The following is a 22,827-nucleotide window of genomic DNA, read 5'->3' as shown; positions in this document are numbered from 1 at the left end:
GAATTTCGCTCTTTCGGAAGCTAACTACCCGGGAAGGCATATTTTGGTCCGTCGATCTTGCGTCAAAAAGCGTGCACACAGAAAGGGAAGCAAGTTGGTCCACCAACTGGCAACTCATCATCTGTATACAATATATATCGTATATATGTACCAAGATACGTACAATACTCCACCATCTTGGTCCACTCGTTTCCCCGCCAGGCTCCGGCCCCGTCCCCTCCCCTCTCTCACAGTCTCACGTCACGGATTGCAGCGGATGAGATAGAGGTGGACGTGAGAGGTGAGGAGAGAGGGAGCGAGAGAGAGAGAGGGAGCCGGCACGGTAGTCCAGTCCGCCCAGTTTTCGTTTTCCGACGCGATGACCATGTCCCGTTGTCAAAGATAAAGCTATCCCATCCCATCATCCCCTGGAGAGGCTGGAGCTCCCCAGTGCCCGTGCTGCCCACCGCCACCTCGACCTCGCCACTGCCCGTCGTCCAGCTCCCCAGCCCGGCAGCCCCACCGTGTGGAGGTTCTGCAAGTGGCGTATCATCCCTTCTAGAATAATGCAGAGCGCCGCGGCTTTCCGGCCGTGCCCCGCCGGGCAGCTGGTGAGCCGTAATCCTAGCCGCCCCCTCCTCCCGGCCCTCCCGCTCCGCGTCTCCGCCGCTGGCTCCATCGCTACCACTCCCGGTCTGGCTCTCGGGCTGCTGTCAGCCTCGCCGGATCGGGAGGCCAAGTCCCGCCAGCGACAGGTGTCGTGCGGCGCGGCCGGGGACGCTGTGGCGGCCCCGAGTGCGGAGGAAGGCGGCGGACTCACGAAGACGCTGTGGCTCGGCTCCCTCTTCGGCCTCTGGTACCTGTTCAACATCTACTTCAACATCTATAACAAGCAGGTCAGTGGAGCACATGTCCTGACGTGAGATTGCGTTCTTGAACTGAGCTAATTGGTACGCTAGTGTCGTGGTTGTTTACCTGTCCTGTCCTCTTTGGGTGCGGACTGCGGAGTGATGATGTTGTCTTGTACGCTTCCCTCAGTCTTGCATAAGAGGATTCCAGATAGATAGATTAATGGGCAGAGTAATTTATGTAATTTTGGTGGTTCTGAATATCTGATGACTTGAGATGGTAATTCTGCTGATACGATTGAGTTTGATTATTTCTCTCATGTTTCTTTTGCTCTTTGTCATTTTGGATCTCGCATTGTTTGCTCAGCAACAAGTATTATTTCTGAATGTTTAAAAATGTTGAATTCCCTGTTTATCTCTGTAGGATGACGATGTTTACTGTAAGTGGTACTACCTTGTTGCTAAAAGTGTAGAAATGGATTGAGATGTCTTGCCACTCTTGTCAGCCTTATTAGTGTACATAAGTGGAGGTGTTAGTTGTTTTAAGAAATTAGAGATTCTTTTCTGCTTTTGGTGTGCAGATGTTAATTTGGTTCTTATAAATATATATGGGAGACTACTATGATGGGGGGTTTTGTTTTATGCAAGGTACCTGTGAGGGTCTTACATATGTTCAGACTACTATGTGAGGGTCTTACATATGTTCAACTTATGTTAGACTGATAACATTGAACTTGGCTGAAAATTAAATGTATGTGCTATTTTGATTGTTTTATTATGATTGATGCTAACCTTGTTTAAGAACTTATGTTCCAATATTTTGGCCTACTGACCAGTGGCCTACTTATTAATCTGCTGCTTTACTCTGCCCTGGTGTCAGTACTGGCATTTGTAGAAAATCTTGCAATGTAAAAATTCATTGTTTTGTTGAACATACAGAACTGATATTCAGTGTACAAGTTTCCTTTTTAGAGTTAAATGCACCGTAGGTCCATTAATTTTTGGTGGTGTGTCATCTAGGTCAATTAACTTTCAAACTACATTTTTTGGTCCATTAACTTTTGGTGGTGTGTCATCCAGGTCCATCAACTTTCACACTGCATTTTTGGATCATTAACTTTTGGTGATGTGTCATCCAGGTCCATCAACTTTTAAATTGCATTTTTTGGTCCCTAAACTTTTTAACTGGTTTACCGTAGGTCCATACCCCTTCGTTTAGCGAATAGATCTGACATGGCTCGCCAAATAAGCAACCACCGTGGAGTAGGTGATGAGTCCATAGCTCCTCAAGATGTTCATGGAGACTTGTCTAGCAATAATTCAAATGTAGCAGCTGGTAATTCGTTCATATCCTCTGGTCTTAAATTTGGAACTATTATTTTTAAGGATAAATATATTGTGTATATGGAGAAATTTATAACTGTTGGACTGTCATCAAAGATATTTTATAAAGGTACCTTATTATTGCGTGGAAAGGAGGAGAAAATAAAGCCAACAAAATACATCAGTACTAATTCTAAAGAGGTGGAGATCATCGATAGAATTTTCCCAAAGTGATTAGCATCCTTGCCGTAGTATTTTATTATTTCCATGCATTAGTTTCCTATCCAGTTGTGATATACGATCTTTTATCTAGCATCTAGCTTTTAGTGCCTGCGTGCACCTGTGTACGTGAATCAAATTGGCGGGACTCAGGGTCAATCGGTCCTAGTTGGGCTGGTGGAGTCCGAGTTTTGTTTGGGTCAGGTGGCTTGCGTGCCTATACCTGTGGCCTTTGGCCTTGTACCAGGTAGATTAGACTGGATTTTATTGTGGAGTTTATTCCCCCTCGAGCCGCCGCTCGAGAAACCCTAGATGGTGATCCCATCAGGTTCTTCGTATTGAAGATTATCTCCGGATGGTGATCTCGTCCTGTACTCCACGGTGGCTGTTTTTTTGGCGTGCCATGTTAGATCTATTCGCTAAACGAAGGGCTATGGACCTACGGTGAACCAGTTAAAAAATTTAGGGACCCAAAAATGTAATTTAAAAGTTGATGGATATGGATGACACACCACCAAAAGTTAATGGACCTAAAAATGTAGTTTGAAAGTTGATGGACCTGGATGACACACCACCAAAAGTTAATGGACCCAAAAATACAGTTTGAAAGTTGATGGATCTAGATGACACGCCACCAAAAGTCAATGGACCTACGGTGCATTTAACTCTTCTTTTTATTATCTTAGAGCACTTTTTCCTGGCAGAATGCTAGATTTGTACTGATATCCAGGAAGATATACATCAACTTTCTCTTGCCTTTACTGTATGTGACAGGTTCTCAAGGTTTTCCCATACCCCATAAACATCACAGAAGTTCAATTTGCTGTCGGAACTGTAGCATCTTTGTTCATGTGGATCACAGGTATTATTAAGAGGCCAAAGATTTCTGGAGCACAGGTAACCTTTTAACATTTTATTACAAACTTTACGCTGTTTACTTGGATCTGTATTAATACTCATGTTCATATTAACAATTTTCAGCTTATAGCCATCCTACCTCTGGCTATTGTTCACACTATGGGCAATCTCTTCACCAACATGAGCCTTGGGAAAGTTGCAGTATCATTTACGCACACCATCAAGGCTATGGAGCCTTTCTTTTCTGTTCTTCTTTCTGCAATTTTCCTTGGCGAGGTAATTTTTCATCCCTATACAAATGCTACGCAAGCAACATGTTTTGAATTTTAAGAAATTTCTTTGTCTTCTTGTACTAAATCGTATTCGGATGGCAGTTACCTACTGTTTGGGTAGTAGTATCTCTTCTTCCAATTGTTGGTGGTGTTGCATTGGCATCTCTTACTGAGGCATCCTTTAACTGGTAAGTAACAATCACTATCATTTGAATCCAAGCATAGCCAAACTAAACTTTATAGTGTAGGAGCTTCTGTTACACCCAAAAGTGATATAATCTTTCCTAAGTGATGTACCGCCGCAAAAGTGATGTAATTTTTTCAAAAGTGACTATGATGTGACATAATGCATGATAGAATGATATTCAAATAGCTAGTGTTCTAAAACTGATTCACTCAGCAATGTATATCTTCTGATAATCTTTCCTAAAATCTTATGTACAGTTTAAACATGGTGATGCTATTTTTGAATAGTTTTCCATTAGTATCCCTGAGTTCCACTGTGAAATATATTAACTTGGTGGTAATTTGATGAAAACAGGGCTGGCTTTTGGAGTGCAATGGCTTCAAATGTTACCTTTCAATCCCGGAATGTACTGAGCAAGAAGCTCATGGTTAAGAAAGAGGTAACTAAAATATCTTGCATCTTAAAGATAGTTTGTTTATGAACTTGCATTGGCTTCTTTTCTGTCATGTCCATCATATGCAATTTGTCCACTTCCATCTCTAATTCCTAATGCACTTCATATGCTCTCTTTCCACAGGAATCCTTGGACAACCTTAATCTCTTCTCTATCATTACAGTGATGTCATTTTTCGTTTTGGCCCCTGTTACCTTGTTTACAGAAGGTGTCAAAATTACTCCTACATTTTTGCAATCTGCTGTAAGTGTAACAATGTTCAAATTTGAATCCATTGCTTACCAAAGTAAAAGATAAAGACAGGAAACTGCACCTTGCAGAACTATCAGGGTTAATTTTGATTGTCTTTATGTGTTTGTAGGGTCTGAATGTAAACCAGGTCCTTACAAGGTCTCTTATTGCTGGACTGTGTTTCCATGCATACCAACAGGTCAGTCAAGTTACTCCATGTACTTGGTGATATATATTCATATCTTGAGTTGTAGACTGCAGTGTGTTATCTATTCGATGTTTCAGTTTTATGTAGAGCTCAGAGTTGTGCAGATTGCAAATACATTTTTTATTCCACATATGTGGCTTGCAACAGCTGCAAATAGCATGAGGAACTAATTATGTCTTTGTATTTTATGCCTTTAAACCCTGTGCTGCATATGTAGCGTTAAGTTGCTAATGGCCTGCTTGGAGGGAGGAATACTTACGCACATAAACTTGTAAAAGTGTTGATTTTCAAAAATCTTAGGCTATATCCAGCAGTGTGGAAAATGTGAACCGTGTGTCTACAACAAAAACCATCTCCACTAAAGCAATCTTATTGTAGTTAGTATATCAGCGTAGTCTCGTCGCAAATGAGATTCTATTATCATGGAGCATGTGTCTGTATGGTGTTGTGCCTTAACATGATGTCATAGTCAAGGCGGCATAGTGCTGATTGGCCAAAATAAGACCTGTAAAAGCGGGTGTACAAGATTTCGTTCCTAATGCATGACATTTGATATATTCTTTCTTTTCCTATATACGTAGCTGCATGTGTATTGCAAGGATATCTTCAGTGTCTCATTGTTTCTCTTGTTTGATTTTTTTGAAGGTGTCTTACATGATTTTGGCGATGGTGTCTCCTGTCACTCATTCTGTGGGCAACTGTGTTAAGCGTGTTGTGGTCATTGTAACATCAGTGCTGTTCTTCAGGACACCTGTTTCTCCTATCAACTCTATCGGTAAGCATGTTGCTTAAACTTGTTTCTCTGTTTTTGTCCTATTTCATCCTTCTGTTGTATCACCATTACATGCTTTCATCTGTGTGTGTACAGGTACTGCGATCGCACTTGCCGGAGTTTTCCTGTACTCACAGCTCAAGAGACTCAAGCCCAAGCCGAAGACTCCTTAAATAGGGATTGTATTTTCCATCTCTCTTGTGTTAATGGAGTTAAACACTTCCATATTTCAGTTGCCTGAATTTTAAGATAATTTTAGGCAACACTCTGGTACAACTAGTACAAGTAAATTGTTACTTTTATGATTTTTTATTTGTCTTTGTATCATAATATATTAATTTTTTGTCCTAGTCTAACTATAGAAGTAATTGTAAATTATAAATTGTCTTCGTGCCGACATGAATTAGATTTTATCGGGTTTGTGGTTTTGTCTAACAGTTTTTTATTTATTTTTGGAACCGAAAATTACAGATTATGTCTACGTAAATTACAACGGACTAAAACTATAATTTTAGTATAAAATATACGGAGTATGCAGTAACCGTTGTCTCAAAAGAAGCTAAAATTCAGGAGTCCAATCATGGCAGCACACTTCCAAGTTATTGGTTTTAGTTTAGATTTAGAAATGTTTCTCCTGAAGCAATACGAATTAACTGTCAGCAGTGTTTACAGTTTGATCAAGGCGGGTTTTGAAGTCAGCCTGATCGGAATTGCTGCTGGCAGCAGCACTGCTGCAGCCATCCTGCGTGCAAGTACTGTGCTTTGTAGAACAAAATAAGCAGCCGCCGCCGCATCCGCTGCAGCGTCATGAAAATCACAGCCGAGCGGACCCATGTGAAATACAATAGTAGTAGCTTTTTTAGTTTCCAAAGCTTGTGTCTCAATAAAAACTAGCACTCTTGCTAATCCTCGTATATTGTACTGACCCGAATCACAAACATTCTTTGTTTTCGTATACCAGTAAGCATTTCCGAGAGTATTCTAAATCTCCTTCCCCAAAACTATTGGGAGAAAAAAAAAGAAGATCATCACTAATAGTACCTAATATTTATCTAAAAAACAAAATTTAGTCCCACTTAGGTAAATTTTTTTTGCAGCAACTTTTTTTTTCGCGAAAGGCTTCGATGTCTGGCGGCACCGCCATGCGGCGGAGTCCATCGTGGCGTTGCGGGCCAGAGGCATCGACCTGGACCAGACACGGCGGCACGGCATCGACGCCGTGGCAGCGTTCGGTCCGCGGCTGTGCAAGTGGGCCGCGCCGGCGGCGTCACGGCCAGCGGCGGCTATGACCTCGCGTACCTGTTGAAGATGATGCTCGGGCCTAGGTTTCGGATGCCCACGTCGGCGGTGGAGTTTGAAGTCGTCGCCAGGGCGCTCCTCCGCCGTCGCAGGGAGTTTGAAGTCGTCGCCAGCGACCACCTCCACCGTGGGCTGGACAGCGTCGCCGCGAAGCTCAACGCGACATGAGCGATCTCCTTCGGACGGCGGCACGAGAAGGCACTAAGGAAGAAACCGCGCCAAAGGACAACGACACGAGGGAAACCGCGCGGGAGGAGAGGATACGCACGATGACCACGGCGTGTAACTCTATGCGGGTTGGGGGAGTTTTTCGAGTGACAAAAGAGTACGAGGATTGATTAGTTGTTGGAGGAAGGTTTTTTTATCTTGTAAAAAAACACAGATTGAGAGGAGATTTAGGATACTCTTAGAGATGCTCTAACCGAACTGCACACCGCCTCACCCTGTGGCCCTTGGATAGCCACGTGTCAGCAATCATATGCCATCTCCTTTGTTTACTTCTTTTTTAAACTCTCTCCTTTGCTTACTTGTTGGCTGTGAAAAAAATTGACGACGGATGGGCTTCGGGAGCGTACCACCACGCCGCAGCCTATTTTCTCTTTTTCCCCCCTCGAGGAAACCACTCCACCACGCCGCCGCCTGTTGACAACGCCGTCGTCGCCACTAGTTTGCCAACCTTACCTAAGCCACCACTTGCATCACCTCCGCCTGTTCTCGGCGTCTATGCCATGGCCCATGGACCACGGCCCGCCCGGTCATAAGGCATTGCTCGCTCATCTCCTCCACCGTCGTCCCCTGCCTCCTGCTCCCGGCGCATGTGCCATGGAGATGCTACGTGCGCCTTGCGCCTAAGCCAGGCAACAATGCCTCTGCAGTAGGTCTCAAGTCGTCGTCCTCCCTATCCTCCCTGTGAGAATACGAAGATTAGGGAGAGTAAAAGTCTGTAGATTTTCATTCATCAATATATATGCAGTGTTAACCGGGAGAAGAGGAAACGCTGAGACTGGAGCGGAAGATGATAAAGACAACCGTGGGTAGCCTCTTCGTGAATATATCGGTATACTAAAAGGATATAGAAACATGAAGGATCCAAATGGCACCAAGGGCCATGTGCTCTCAAATAAAATGAAGACCAATCTCCACGTGCTTGGTCCTTTGGTGATGAACGGGATTAGTTGACAAATACACGATACTCATGTTGTCGCAATAGACAAGAGTTGCACGTGTTAAGGGGCGACAAAGGGTGCATCTTTAGCAAGCAGGTTTGTTAAAGGGCGGGCAAATTGAGAAATCTTTTATAAACCGCCTATAAAAACCAACATGCCTAATAAAACTACGAACACCCTTAACATTTGTAGAGGTGGAAGCTATTCTATAACCTCTACCTTAGCTTTGTTCACCTCTATCCCACATTACCACGCTCGAACACTCTATGTCCTAGCACTATTCCTTCACGAACCATGAAATGGCATTTTTTCCAGTTCAGGACTAAGTGCTTCTCTTTACACCTTTGTAAGATCCTATCCAGGTTCTCAAGCAATCATCAAAATTCTTACTATAGACAGGAAATCGTCTACGAAGACTTTCATGATTTCTTTGATCATATCGGAGAAGATGAACATCATGCACCTTTGGAAAGAAGTAGGGGCATTGCATAGATCGAAAGACATTCGTCGATATGCATATGTCCCATATGGGCATGTGAAGATGGTCTTACTTTGGTCGTCGGGGTGGATAGGAATTTGATGATAACCCGAATAACCATCAAGAAAACAGAAGAAAGAGTGCTTTGCAAGCCGTTCCAACATCTCATCAATGAAGGGTAACGGGAAGTGATCTTTCTTTGTGGCCCGATCGCGTTGCCCTACTAGACCGCTTGCTACAACGCATGGCGCGGGGCGGCGTTGGCCTCCTGAACCACCTGCTCTAGGCTCCCGTAGCGCCTTCTCCCTAGCGCTGTCCTTGCGCGTGCGTGGGAGCGAGATGGGAACGAGAGAGTCGGAAAGAGAGAGAGAGAGAGAGCGAGAGGATAGGGATGAGAGAAGGGTATTTTGGACGTTTTCATAGCCCGGGTCCACATGTCAGGGCTCCCAAACAATGACAAACAAACAGAACGTGGATGGAATGGCTTGCAAAGCAAAAGAGTTTAGAGCAGTGGTAACTACGATAACTCAACCTTTTTAATGACTAGCAAATATGCACGTGCGACAGGCATGTGTTTCTGAAAACTTATTTTAAATGAAATGGAATGTTAATTGAATTGTCCATATACTATAAAGGTAGATGGCAAGTGCTTGATCGATTTGATCGGGTCGTGTAGAACAAGGTTCAAATCATTCGTTATGCCTCAACTGCATATTTCGCTGCACTTTTCGCTTGTCACCTTTTTAAACGGCTCATGTTGCCGCTATCTTTTTCTATTTCTATATTTTTGTCCATCCATCCTCGTAGGGTTGGAGAACCCCCATTCTCGTATGGGTGAAGAACCCATCATTGTCTCAGGCTCTAGGGAGGTCGGAGAAGAGAGCACTCATCTTGGAGTGAGCTTACTACTTATAAGTTTTCAGCAGTTACCCTTTCCATACTTTGCTACCCAACGTGTACTGTAGGCACGTACAAACAATGTGAGGGATTATGACTTTATTAATGATGTAATAAAATTATGCGTAAATGAATAGATATAAAATAACGTGATACAAATAAAGAAGCATTTGTAGATGCAAAATAATTATGACTTAAATAATGTAGTTTTAATTTATTTAGCAGGCTTTTTGGCCCATAAACAACGTAATTTTATGTTTTTTTCCTTTTTGGCCAAAAAAATAAAGTAGAGGATAAAACACATGTACATGATCGTTTTTTCATCATTTCTTACAAACATATTTAGTTTTTTATTTTTCACCTTTTTGTCATACATTATGTGTATTTGGAGGATTGTCTGTCCCTCACGTGTGAATTGTGTTGCTGGGTGTTTCTTGGTTTTATTTGCACCTTCACGTTGCAGCTATTGTTCATTCACAATGCGGTACTATAAGTAACGCACGTTTGAAATTCTAATCCGAGATACATAGAAGGACCGGTGCTCTATTGGGCCGCCTAATTTGACGGGCCCATTAACCAAGGAATTCAATTTCTATTTTCTAATTAGTTGAAAAACCGAATCCAGGAAGGTCAATCCGTTAGAAGAGGCCCTGCAGTCGCATTCTTCCTCACGTGTTAGTTTTTTTTCTTTTTTTGTCATAACAAACAAAATCATGTGTGTTTAGATTTTTATTATTTTCCTTTTAATTGCTAATACATACACGCATGCATGCATTCATATTGACGTGTATTTTCCTTTTTCTAATTAATTAATTTATTTTTTGAGGGAAAATAATTTGTTTATTAGTTGCATGCATGTTGTTTTCCTTTTAATTGCTAATACACACACGCACGTATGCAGTCATATTGACGTGCCTTCATATTATTTTTCTTTTTCCAATTAATTTATTTATTAGTTGCATGCATGCATCCGTATTGACGTGCCATGACTCAGGAGTGCAAGAAAAATAATGGTGTACGTCAACGTAGAAGTTGTACTTCCTTCCTGGTCCTGGTGGCTGGTTGGATTATATATTGAGATGTATTTAAGATTGAATCTTGGTTTAGAAGGAGTCTTACATGTAAGATCACGGATGATGGAGGACTCATATAGCACGACGTGTAGATCGAACGGTTGTTATAAAGGAAGAGTAAGATGACACATGACGAATGGCTCATATAACACGACGTATAAATCGAACGGTTATTATATGGGGAGAGTCCCTCAAAAAACACGCTCTTTTAATAGTGTGATGTGATGTGATGACGATGATACGTGAGTAATTATTAATTTTTATAATGGCACACGTATAATAGCTTGTTCATATCCGCCACAATTCACATGGGTTAGGAGTGGACCACGATGGGCCGCAATAGTGTGGGTTGGGCCGCGTCGTCCTCGGGCGCGCCATTGGCTTCAGCAGTAGGCGGAGCCGGGTCGCTGACAAGCAAGCAAGCGTGCAAACCCTTGCCCGGCTCCCCCTCCCGCTGCCCGCCGCGCTAGGGTAAGAGGAAGGGAAGATGGCGGCTGCGCCGGCCGCGAGCATGGGGGTGGTGCGGGAGGTCCTGGGCGCCGACGTCGTGGAGGAGGTGGACCAGCCCATCATCGACTACATCGCCAACGTCCTCGCCGACGAGGACTTCGACTTCGGGGCCCCGGAAGGGCACGGCATCTTCGAGGCGCTCGGGGAGCTGCTCATCGACTCCGGATGCGTCTCCGATCAGGAACACTGCCTCCAGGTACCGCCCCCGTGTACACCCCTACCGCCTTGCCCTTCCTTCCTGGTCCTGGTACCACTACCACTACCAACGGTCTGTCTGTTCTGCGATCTGACTAATCCCACTCACGCTAGACTAGGTTGCCATCTCGCTGACCGGTAATCAGATATGGTCATGGCCTCGATTGCTTCGTGCTGCACATAAGCGCTATGGATTGCTGGGATTCTGTGGTTCCTTGTTTTTTGGTTAAATTATCAGGAGCCAGCTCCTCTGATTAAAGCAACTCTCTGCGTGATTTGAATATGAGACAACTGCACTAGTTTGTTTGATTTGAGTTACTGGTGGGTGTGTCATCCAATGAGTAATTTGAGGATAGCTGTTCGGAATTAGTTGATGTAGTGCTAACATTTTGCAATCCAATGTGACTCAGTTGTCATCAGACCAGCTTGAATTGGAGCCTAGCTTCATAACTTCCTGATGCTTTCTGCAATTTAGATGTTCATTTCTGTGGTGCCACCTGCTGCATATTTTCCCTTGGTCATGCTATAATATCTACAGAGAGCCTTGAGAGCCAGTGAGGAAATCTATCCACTTGGGAAATGGATAATAAAGAGATTGCTGATTGATACCTAAATGCAGAAGCACTTACGTGTGTCTTGTTTCGGTCCACTATAGGTCTGCAGTATGCTTTGTGAAAAGTTTGGAAAGCATGGTCTGGTGAAACCCAAACAAGTTATGCGCAGCCTTGTTACACCGTTACGAATGAATGCGGGGATGGATGATGACGTCGCACCAAAAAAGCCGCAACCAGAAGTATTCGACGGACCGCTGCTGTCTTCGCGCGATAAAGCCAAGATTGAACGGAGGAAAAGAAAAGAGGAGAGGCAAAGAGAGGTAATCTATTTTGCAGACGACTCCTCTTAGATCGCCACATGATGCAATTCTTGGTAGTATACATCTGATGTTCAGCATCTTCCCCATTCTGTTCTTATTTTATTTGCAGACGCAGGTTTTCCTTCCTGACTATGCTCTTCTTTCTTCTATGGACTGTCCTTCTTGCTGGCACAGGTTCAATATCAAATGCATGTCGCGGAGATGGAGGAACTTAGGGCTGGAATGCCTCCTGTTTATGTAAACCACAGTAATGATGGTGGACCAGCTGTTAGGGATATACATATGGAGAACTTCAGCGTCACTGTTGGTGGTCGTGATCTAATTCAAGAAGCCACTATAACACTTGCTTTTGGAAGGCACTATGGTGAGTACTTTGTGGTGTTTGGTAGCTTTCAGTAGATAATAAAACTGTGTCCAGGGCCCGGGAAGCATGCATGTGCAGTTCGTTTATACATATCTGTAAAAGTTATCATTGAAATGATACCCTGCAAGTTTCAGAGTTTCTTATTTACCCGTTTCAGGTCTTGTTGGAAGGAATGGGACTGGGAAGACATCTTTTCTCAGAGCGATGGCATTGCATGCGATTGATGGTATTCCCAAGAATTGCCAGATATTGCATGTTGAGCAAGAGGTTGTGGGCGATGATACAACAGCTTTGCAGTGTGTTCTGAACACCGATGTCGAACGAGTTCAACTTTTGCAGGAAGAAGCTCGTCTGGTTCAACAACAGGTTGACTAGGGGCATAATTGCCTGATGGTTTTCCTCCTTTGAATTTTCTGCATCTGTCATGTGTTCTGCCCATCTGCTAATTGTTGCCACTGTTTTGCAGAAAGATTTAGAGATTGAGGCTGAGTTTGGGCAGAGCTCTGGCAAGAGCAAGGATGGCCTTGACAAAGATTCTATCAGCAAGAGGCTTGAGGAGATATATAAACGGCTTGAGCTCATTGATGCGGATGCAGCAGAGGCTCGTGCGGCATCAATTTTGGCGGTCTGTTTTATTTCCTTGTTTGTACCATTCGCACAATATCATGTCATTGGTTTACTTTTGCTCCAGTTTTGATTTCAGCACTTACCTTGATTACACATCAATGTTTCTTTCAAGCATCAGTATGCAACTATGCGTCTTGAAATAGATAATCCTCAATAAGGGCGATCACATTTCCTTGATGTTTTGTACTTGGAGTGCATCTGTTCATGTAGGATTTGTGCATGTTGATCTCAGGAACCACATAGGATTTGGTGATTTGCACATCGTGCTCACATTACATATTTTCATTGTACTGTTCTGAATGGAGGAATTATTTGCAGGGTCTTAGTTTTACTCCAGAAATGCAACGCAAGCGAACAAAACAATTTTCTGGTGGATGGCGCATGAGAATAGCTCTAGCACGTGCTCTGTTCATTGAGCCTGATTTGCTACTACTTGATGAGCCGACAGTAAGTTGGAAATGTGGGGTTATTTTTCTTCACTTGCTCGCACATGCTAACGACATATCACTTTCCAGAACCACCTTGATCTTCATGCTGTGTTATGGCTAGAAACGTATCTCCTGAAGTGGCCAAAGACATTCATTGTTGTATCACACGCAAGGGAGTTTTTGAATACGGTATGAACACCCAATATCATTTCATAGGAGCTAATTTGACAAATTTTGCATAGCATATTTTTCTTGTGTGGATTTAAAGTTTAAACTGGAACTGATGGCCAGAACTTTTTAGGTTGTCACCGATATCCTTCATCTAAATGGTAGAAAACTACATGCTTACAAAGGTGACTATGACACATTTGAGAGGACAAGGGAAGAGCACCTTAAGAATCAGCAGAAAGCCTTCGAAACAAATGAGAAGGCCAGACAGCACGTGCAGGTTGGTTGTATTTCTATCAAGTATCATGCATTCTGAGAGTGCTTTAATGCCTATTTTCAAGAAAACTATGTAGTTTCTGAAGCAAAAAAAGACCTGGAAGGTGATCTATACAAAAACAAAGTGCTCACACGTCTTTTATGGGTTTCTACACTTCCTTTTCAAGAGCACATAAGCAAATCATTCACTGTCACCGGTCGTTTCAAGTGCACCATATAGCTTTGTACCATAGACAAGAAATGTTCAGACAAGGAGAATGTCAAGAAAACAAGCTGTCCAGCTTGTCTGATACACCATGTTACATAAGTGGAGGTAGTAGTAGTCATTAGACTGCATCTTTCTTTAGCTTGAACGTGGTAATAGGCCAATTAGAGACTGTAGGCAGCTGGAGCTGGGCTAGCCCTGCTTTCATTGTCTAGTGAGACCAAACACTTGGGACAAATCTCTGCATGATGTAAGCTCAAAGATGAATGGAAATTTTAATTAGCTGGAAACTGTTGAAGATATTAAGCACTGCTCGATATTTTCTCGAAGACCAGGGATGAACTTTAATTGTTTTCTCTTTGTAGACATTCATTGACAAGTTTCGGTACAATGCAAAGAGAGCATCACTTGTTCAATCGAGAATCAAGGTACACTTTTTCACTCTTGTCTCCATGTAAATAATTTTGTAGTTGTTTCACTTAACAGATACTGTATGGACAAACTCTCAACCGGCATTTTGATCTAGGATGTTGTTCAGTGACAAATTTGATGTCTGACTTGAAATTCTTATCTGTGCTATCACAGGCATTGGAGCGAATGGAACATGTTGATGCAGTTGTCAGTGATCCAGAGTATGTCTGCTCCCTAAACTATTGTACTTCGGTATGTTGTTTACAATCAACTCATTAATTGTTCAAATAATTCCTTGCAGCTATAAATTTGAATTTCCAACCCCAGATGATCGCCCTGGACCACCAATTATTAGTTTCAGGTTTCGTTTCTGATACCTAATGCTATTTATGAAATCTTTTTGGATGTTTGTTATTCTTTCTACCTTTTCTTTAAGGCAAATTTTAGACATCCATGTGTTCTCTGTTGAATAATTCTTTCCATTTTTGCAGTGATGCCTCGTTTGGTTACCCTGGAGGGCCTACCTTGTTTAAAAATTTGAATTTTGGTATTGACCTTGACAGCCGCATGGCAAGTATGATTTCCTTGTTCCACTCATTGTAATCTTACTGCATATTAATGTCTGGTTTTTGAAGTTGTCGTTCTTCCATTTTTCAATCCCTCGTTGACTTGTTATTTCAGTGGTTGGTCCTAATGGCATTGGCAAGTCCACTATACTGAAACTAATATCTGGGGATCTGCAGCCAACTTCTGGAACAGTATTCCGGTCTCCCAAGGTGCTTCATTCTTCTGTAGCTACAGCTGTGTTTACCATTATTTAAAATGCTTTTCATTTTCTACCTTAACAAAGCTGTGTTACATGAACTTTGATTTATGTCATTTGAGCTTTATTGTCTGAATTTCATAACAGTATTGTATTGAGATGCCAGTATGTGCATATTGGGTCTTCACTTGTCAGGGTGTGGTTCTGATGCTTGTATCAATCAGTGCCATTACTGAATCAGACAAAATAATCTGAACCTTGATCCTTAATGTTGAATGTTTTTTTTTCTTTGGTTTACTAGCATAATAGTGCCCATCACAAATGATGAGATCTATTTGCTATCATTGTTGATTGCCATGTTTTCCATGCAGGATCCTCTCTTTTGTTTGTTTCTTTGAAATTTTCTTATGATTGTTTTTACAGGTTCGCATGGCTGTATTCAATCAACATCATGTTGATGGCCTTGATTTGACGGTGAATCCCCTTTTGTACATGATGAAGTGCTACCCGGTAAGTTGAAGCATCCCTTTTGGTGTTTGTTGGATATGAGCTCCATCATGTGGTTAGCTAATAAGATGGATATTCCTTCTACATGTGACCTGAATTTGAATGGCATCTTATAAGTGAGAAAATGTATATGGCGCTGTTTGCAGGGTGTGCCTGAGCAGAAGTTGAGGGCACATCTGGGTTCTTTTGGTGTTTCAGGAAGCCTTGCCCTCCAACCTATGTACACTTTATCAGGTAGAAATCGTAGCAATTCCATAGAAGGTTTTAGCTGATGAAACGGGCGCAGAACTATAGCATCCTTGCTAAGGGGTTCATCTCCGTGTAGAACAGAATTGCTGATTTCTCGATATCCTAACCAAAGCAATTGCAATTCCAGGTGGTCAGAAGAGTAGGGTAGCATTCGCGAAAATAACCTTCAAGAAGCCACACATCATTCTCCTCGACGAGCCTTCTAACCATCTTGTGAGCAAAATCATCATGCTGCGTACCAATTGTTGTTTTTTGACATGGAGGATTAGGAACCTCTGGGCTGGGAGGCAGCTATTACCGGACCGAACTGAATATAAACTTGTTCTGTGTTGCAGGATCTGGACGCGGTTGAGGCGCTCATCCAGGGTTTACTCATCTTCCAGGGAGGAGTGCTGATGGTATGACCAGACAGCACTCACTGCGTAGATTTGCATTTCGTATTGCTTGCAAGTCGTTCCTTTGGGTTGATGACTAAGGCGGGTGGTGTTGGTTTCGCAGGTGAGTCACGACGAGCATCTCATCACTGGAAGCGTGGACGAGCTTTGGGTGGTGTCGGAGGGCAGGGTGACCCCGTTCTCGGGCACTTTCAAGGACTACAAGAAGATGGTCAAGTAACAAAACATGTATGCGCCTGTCCTTGTACCGTGACGAAGTCATACAGTAGCATGTGTTTTATCGGCCATAGCCTATATTGAGAGGTGGCATCACATGGATGGTGACGGTATGCTTGCTACGTAATAGTACCGTATGCGTATCAATTTTGGAGTTTTTTGTGAACATAATAAATGCAGAGAGTTTTGGTGCACCGTTTGGGTATGTATGGACCTCGTGGATTTCTTGAGAAAGCTGTGGTGACTTCCCCCGTGGAGTGGTTGACTGGTTGGGCCCTGTCACGGAAAAAGAAGGGAGCTATTTTTCTTTGGCAGAGAAAAGCGATATATACTCATTGAAAGAAGAAAATTTGTCTTGCTCATTTGTTTTTTGTTTGTGTGTGTGCATTAGCTCGTCACACAGCACCTCACTCTTTCATGTTTCTAATTCAATTCAAAGCGAGCGGAATCGAAGTCCAACGAGGGACCATGTTTCGAATAGTGCGTGTTTTAGCCATGGTGAGCAGCACAATCGAAATCCAAACAAGAGGCATACAAGCCATGATGGCCATGCAACAATTCCGTTAATTTTTAGAATCAACAATTCCGTTACTTACTACACACGACCATGTTTGTTAGTAAAAAGAAAAAGAAAAGGAAAACACAGAAAGCAGCTACTCGTACTACGTTGCTAGGCCAGCCGTCGGGTGGGCTGTGATCGATGGGCCTTGCCGCCTTGCATTCCTGTATCTTTTGATGGGCTGTCGTCCGGCGTGCGTGCCACTACTCTCCTCCGCTGACCGCTGCTGTGCTGTGCTGGTGGAGTCGAAGCAACTCAGCCGTGTTTCTTCCTCTTCCTCGCCTGCCTGCCTCTCCGCGTGCGTTTGGTTTGACCCACTCCTCCGCACCGTAACCCTAGCAGCAGATCGATCGCCTCGCCTCGCCTCGCCGGCCATGGAGAGCTGGGCGACCTGGGTGGGGACCAGCGTCACCTCCGCCTTCTTCGCCTCCCTCGAGCGCTGCTCCTGCATCAACCTCTCCACCGACGACGACGACGACCGCGACCACGAGGAGGCCAAGGACCGCCCCCTCATCCTCGCCGCCGCACCCCGCCACGACGACGTCGTCAATCCCGATCCGGACTCCTCCCTCCCCGTCGTCGCCGCCGCCGCCAAGGACCAGGTCCAGGGCGACCAGAAGCAAGAGCAGCCGCCCCTGCCGCCCGTATGAATCCAACCGATCCATCCCTTGCTTCTACTAGCTGCTACTGTTGTTATGTGTTAGAAATCTCTCTCTCGCCTTCCTTCGTCGCCAAATAAGCCGCGCGTGTGTGCAGTCAGTTAGTCCGTGTGTTGCGTTCTTGTCAAATACTACTACTATCCCGTGTCACTCAGTTTGAATGGACTCAAAACCACTTATATGCTTCTCATAACTCTGTCAGTCCATCATCATCAAATTGCTGTTCGTCCCGTTGTTTGGATTCAACCGTCATGTGTTAAAAATGAATGCGATCACAATCGATGACGACCGATCGGCCGATCACCGATGACGTTAAAAATGCTTCCAATCTGCAATCACTTTGAACTCAGGGTGGGGACTAGACATAAACGTGGCCTGTTGCTGCTTACATAGAAATTCATTGGGATCTGCCGACTTGGTTTGGCATCATTAGTGTGGTGGGTGGTGGCCTCATTAGTCATCACTTCCAAACTGCTCATGAAAATGTCATCATCCGTTTTCGTAACTGCTTGTATAAAGGTTGAATTATCGTTACTCAAATCATTCCACTGTGCAGTGAACACATGGATGAGCCCTCTCTGGTTTTGATCTTTTGTTACCATACGCCCTGATTACCTCAAGACGGTAGGTAACTATAACTAGTACCCTTATTAGAAACTGCACATCTGAGGATTTGATTCACATGGAGCTCTGGAGATTATGTGTTGGTGCTGCCTGATTAGAGGCTAATGCCATTCCCTTTTATTTGAAAAAAAAAATGCACGTTTTAGGATGAATTCACGTGGAGCTCTGGAGATTAGTTGTTAGCGCTGGATGATAGTACTCCGTATATAATGATATTCTGTTTAATTTGATTTGAAGGCTCCTGACATTCTTTCACGATGGGTAGTATAGGATCGAGACCGTTAAAACTACCAACCCCAATTGATATTTCAGATCTTCTTCTGTCTGTTAATGTCTTGGTGCACCTGGATAGATAGGTATAGATAAGGTATATCACACACCCTTTTCCCCAGCTGTTGGGTATTACTAAACAGATTTGGGATTCTTATCTGTAATCTGCTGCAGCAATTATCATCTTATTGGTTGTCTCTGATTATTATGCAAGTAAGTCTTGTGCAATCCATCAATATTATTAGCACCAGCACCAATGTACACAACGAATGACAGGGTGTAAGGTTATGCTGGTGCAATACTGAAGTCCCTGTAACGAATGACAGCACTTGATCTGGCGGAGCCAGGTTAGGTTGAGGAGGGACGGTACAGAAGTACTAGCAGCACTGGGGACGTGTTAATTGCTTATGCTCGTGCATCAGGGTACTGAGTACCTTTTGTTTCATGTTGAGTACTGATGGTAAATAAATACCGAGGGAGGGAGGCAGGCCGGCTGTCAGTCGTCAGCTGCGTTGAGCGGCGATTGGGACGTCGCTGCCTGCACACTGCCCTGCACAGATTGTGGTGTGCCTGCGTGCAGCTGGGCCTTGAATGAGAAAGTAAATGAACCGTGGTGTTGGTGTATGATGAGCAACTGGTCGATGCGGATTTCTTCTCTGTTTCTCTTTCACGATTGTTTTATGAAGGGCATCGCAGTCAGAGCACGTGCAGCTGGGCCAACAAACAAGGCTTGGCCATTGTGCTTGTGCCCCCTCGGCGCATCGCAGTCAGAGCACGTGCTCGTGCAATGCACATCACATCTTGTTCGGCTGGACGCCGTGAAAGATGATGGCTGCTGCCTCTCGTCTCATATGAAGCTACTTAGCCCTTGTTTAGTTGGCCGGAATTGGCGCCGACAAATTCATTGTGCGACACTATAGCGCATTGTTGCATTTCGTTTGTATTTGGTAATAATTGTCCAACCATTAACTAATTAGGCTCAAAACGTTCGTCTCGCAAAGTACAATCAAACTGTGCAATTAGTTTTTGATTTCGTCTACATTTAGTACTTCATGCATGTGCCGCAAGTTTAATGTGACGGAAAATTTTCTTTTTGCATAGTGCCAAATTTAAGAGTTTAGGGAAACTAAACACTCCCTTAGGGCGGATCCAGCGATGGGACTCAACCCCACGGCCCCACCACCTACAACATTTCTAAATACCAAAGAGCTAGAGAGGAGGAGGTCTACAGTTTAAAGATGTTTTAGATTTCTAGATTCGCCACGCCTTACCTGAGCAACAACCTCTTCATTTTTTTCCTCATATGTTTATATATATATATATATATATATATATATATATATATATATATATATATATATATATATATATATATATATATATATATATATATATATATTATGGAGGACCAACTTCTTCAAATGCATGTGAAAACAAAAACACAAAAAAAGGGACACTTTCACTAAGCGCATGAGCTGCACGGCGGTGATGTTCTCTGCTTTGGTGAGCGAGACAAGAGTCGTCTTTGTCGATTCACACACACACCTTCAGATGCTCACGCGTTGGAGTGTGGGGGCATTTTTTGGTACAATGCTAATAGTACCCACACCAACTAGTAGTGATTTTATTTAGTACAACTTGTAGTACAGTAGTCTGAGTACACAGCTAGCTGTATTGGCCCTGACCACTGGCCCTATTCGCTCCCTATAATCCGTACCTTACAGTTTATTTATTTAATTAGAACAGTGTTTTTCTCTTACAAACAAATCAGACGAAACAGTATTTTAACTTATTTTTTTAACGAAGCGAACGGAGCCAGATATCTGCCTTGATCTCGAGCTTAATTTGACCGATCTCACTCCCTCTCCTCTCTCCAGCTTTGACGTAGCTACGTCTAGATCCTTTCAAAATTGAAATGATAGAAATTGGTCTATTTTCACAGAAAAACAAACAGGAAACAGAGAAAGTTCCTGTATATATTGTTCCAAATCGAGTGCCACTAGAAATATTGTGCACTACTCACTGTAAAGGAAAAAAAGATGAAGCGAATCTCGCGCCGACCATACTCATGATCGATGGGTCCAAATTCAACAGCGTAATGTAACCCACTCGGGTAACAGAAACAAAAGATAGATAACTAAATAAACAATATTTGCACCTAATTTCACTGTCCCATCAGCGCGTCCTGCGGGGGAGACGCTGACCGATACTGCTCACTCACTATGCTGTTGTACTCTCTTTACTTCCCTTTTCTCCCCCCAGCCAGTAGCCAGCTTGTCCAAACCGGTATGTTTAAATATTGGAAAAAGTCTACTTGACCCCAACAATCATACTTGGTCTACTTCACCCCCTCAACTATGAAACCGTCTGTTTTACCCACCGTTACTGTAGCAAACCCGCTGTTACTGTAGCAAAACAGCCGCTGAAAACCGCCCCGGGGGGTAAAACAGACGGTTTTAGATAATTCAGGGGGTAAAACAGACGGTTTCATAGTTGAGGGGGTGAAGTAGACCAAGTATGATAGTTGGGGGACAAGTAGACTTTTTCCTTTAAATATTGGACGTAAAGTTTAGCAGTGTCAAATCGCATGTTATAAGGAAGTGTTATATAGAGTGTTCAAATATTAATAAAAAAATAAATTATAAAATCCGTAAGTAATCCCCGAGACAAATTTATTAAGCCTAATTAATCTATCATTAGCGCATGTGTACTGTAGCACCACATTGTCAAATCATGGACTAATTAGTCTTAAAAGATTCGTCTCGTAAATTAATGACAAACTATGCAATTAATTATTATTTTTATCTATATTTAATACTCTATGTATATATCCAAACATTTTATGGGATAGAGAGTAAATTTTAGAGGAGGAGCTGAACCAGGCCTAAAAAACATTCAAATTTCTCCAACCAACCTCAGCCTCTTTTCTCTTCTCTGAAAAGATGATAAACAGGTTATGAAAAGTAATCTGGTTTCCATTCCTTCAAGCGTGAGTTTACAAGTTACTTTCTTGTGCTTCCATTACATCCGACTGAGCGAGACCACTCAAAAACACTTGTTAACGCCTAACCACAGGAGCTAGCAGACGGCTCTTTCTTTTTCTGCAGATGGCAGCCCTTCAACTACCAAGAGATAACACAACCAGCACAGATCACACCTTCCTTTCCTTGACACAACAAAACAAACAAGTAACCATCCCAACATACAGTACTGCACTGTCTAATCAGCCCCTTTTTAACCCCTCTCCTGCTAAACCATATATGACTCACTGAAATCTCTGTTGTTTCTAACTAACACAGGAGTACAACCTACAACCATGTGTAAATAAACATACAAAATCTAGATCCATCGACCACAACAACTTTTGCACCTTAATATCATAAAAATATATGTACAAAGCTGCCTATAAATTAAATCAATGCAACAAAAACACATTACATGGGGAATTAGTATTCAACTTATATATGCATCCATCTGTATCATTCATATGACATCTAGGCTAAAAAAAAAGAAGAGGTGAAGGGTACTTTGTTGAGTGCATGCCACTCACAACACCCGTAGCTGAGACTGATGAGAAGAGCTAGCTAGCTGCTACCTTGGCTGAAGACCATACCAGAAGCAGCAGCATATGCTGCCCCGATCCTCTCATCTGTTGTGGAGAGGGTTTGGACCTGGAGGAACCATTCTTCTTGAGACTGTGAACTTACTGGCGGCGGCAGCGTCGTCGTTGTCCACCTCTTTTGAAGGAGATACAGCTGGCGGAAGCTCCTGTTCATGGCGTCGCAACTCGCTCTTCGCTTCCTCTCCTCTCAATGTTCTCAAGCCGAGGATCGAGCTTGGCAGGTGTGACATTAGCAAGAGCAGGAGGATGCAGGAGAGCAAGTGCCGGAAGAACATCCTCATGGCATATGTTAGAGAGAGGGAGGGAGAGAGAGAGAAAGAGAGGTGTTTGGGAGGCCAGGGTCTGAGTCTGACCGTCTGAGGGTATTAATATGGATTTAGCTGGGGGTCCATAGTCCATACCCTGTTCCCGTGGGGGGCAGACACGGGCAACAAGAAATAGAGCTCTAAATGAATGGTATGATCCAGTTAACTCTTGATAGATGACAACGCGTTTGTTTTGCTAATATAAAAAAATCACTACTACTTTCTAGATTTCTTTTTTTTTTCAGTTTACTCCTTCAGTTTCCAAAAAATATACAAAAAGGTACTAATATTTATGATGTGTAGATGAACTATAGAATATATCTCAGTAAATCTATT

General features: G+C 43.1%; 3 protein-coding genes across 3 annotated transcripts; all 3 read left to right on the top strand.

Annotated features, from left to right (window-relative positions):
- Positions 1-290: 290 nt before the first annotated feature.
- On the top strand, positions 291-5,701 carry LOC136468055 (phosphoenolpyruvate/phosphate translocator 2, chloroplastic-like). The gene is made up of 9 exons (XM_066466912.1): positions 291-875; positions 3,144-3,266; positions 3,351-3,503; positions 3,602-3,687; positions 4,041-4,125; positions 4,264-4,383; positions 4,502-4,570; positions 5,225-5,354; positions 5,448-5,701. The coding sequence occupies exons 1-9, from the start codon at positions 546-548 to the stop codon at positions 5,522-5,524; spliced, it is 1,173 nt and encodes a 390-aa protein (XP_066323009.1). The 5' UTR covers positions 291-545; the 3' UTR covers positions 5,525-5,701.
- Positions 5,702-10,628: 4,927 nt separating this feature from the next.
- Positions 10,629-16,646, top strand: LOC136464881 (ABC transporter F family member 3-like). Its single transcript, XM_066463833.1, has 18 exons — positions 10,629-10,970; positions 11,625-11,843; positions 12,018-12,207; positions 12,365-12,573; positions 12,674-12,832; positions 13,153-13,281; positions 13,350-13,451; positions 13,564-13,710; positions 14,277-14,339; positions 14,497-14,543; positions 14,624-14,683; positions 14,814-14,896; positions 15,004-15,098; positions 15,509-15,595; positions 15,739-15,826; positions 15,969-16,054; positions 16,177-16,239; positions 16,340-16,646. The coding sequence occupies exons 1-18, from the start codon at positions 10,752-10,754 to the stop codon at positions 16,454-16,456; spliced, it is 2,163 nt and encodes a 720-aa protein (XP_066319930.1). The 5' UTR covers positions 10,629-10,751; the 3' UTR covers positions 16,457-16,646.
- A 597-nt stretch (positions 16,647-17,243) lies between these two features.
- Positions 17,244-17,900, top strand: LOC136464880 (uncharacterized). The gene has a single exon (XM_066463832.1). It carries the CDS (start codon positions 17,386-17,388, stop codon positions 17,659-17,661), a length of 276 nt encoding a protein of 91 aa, XP_066319929.1. The 5' UTR covers positions 17,244-17,385; the 3' UTR covers positions 17,662-17,900.
- Positions 17,901-22,827: the final 4,927 nt, after the last annotated feature.

The sequence above is a fragment of the Miscanthus floridulus genome, chromosome 7, assembly GCF_019320115.1.
Source record: "Miscanthus floridulus cultivar M001 chromosome 7, ASM1932011v1, whole genome shotgun sequence".
Classification (NCBI taxonomy): Eukaryota; Viridiplantae; Streptophyta; class Magnoliopsida; order Poales; family Poaceae; genus Miscanthus; species Miscanthus floridulus.
The sequence above is the reverse complement of the archived record's forward strand: the minus strand, read 5'-3'. Positions and strand labels throughout refer to the sequence as shown.

What these genes read in the sequence shown, in the direction of transcription:
- LOC136468055 (XM_066466912.1), top strand. Translation starts at nt 546, where the DNA reads ATGCAGAGCGCCGCGGCTTTCCGGCCGTGCCCCGCCGGGCAGCTGGTG. An exon ending in TCAACATCTATAACAAGCAG is followed by an intron (nt 876 to 3,143) that starts GTCAGTGGAGCA and finishes TGTATGTGACAG; the next exon opens with GTTCTCAAGGTTTTCCCATA. An exon ending in TTCTCCTATCAACTCTATCG is followed by an intron (nt 5,355 to 5,447) that starts GTAAGCATGTTG and finishes GTGTGTGTACAG; the next exon opens with GTACTGCGATCGCACTTGCC.
- LOC136464881 (XM_066463833.1), top strand. Translation starts at nt 10,752, where the DNA reads ATGGCGGCTGCGCCGGCCGCGAGCATGGGGGTGGTGCGGGAGGTCCTG. An exon ending in CAAGGGAGTTTTTGAATACG is followed by an intron (nt 13,452 to 13,563) that starts GTATGAACACCC and finishes AGAACTTTTTAG; the next exon opens with GTTGTCACCGATATCCTTCA. An exon ending in ACATGATGAAGTGCTACCCG is followed by an intron (nt 15,596 to 15,738) that starts GTAAGTTGAAGC and finishes CGCTGTTTGCAG; the next exon opens with GGTGTGCCTGAGCAGAAGTT.
- LOC136464880 (XM_066463832.1), top strand. Translation starts at nt 17,386, where the DNA reads ATGGAGAGCTGGGCGACCTGGGTGGGGACCAGCGTCACCTCCGCCTTC.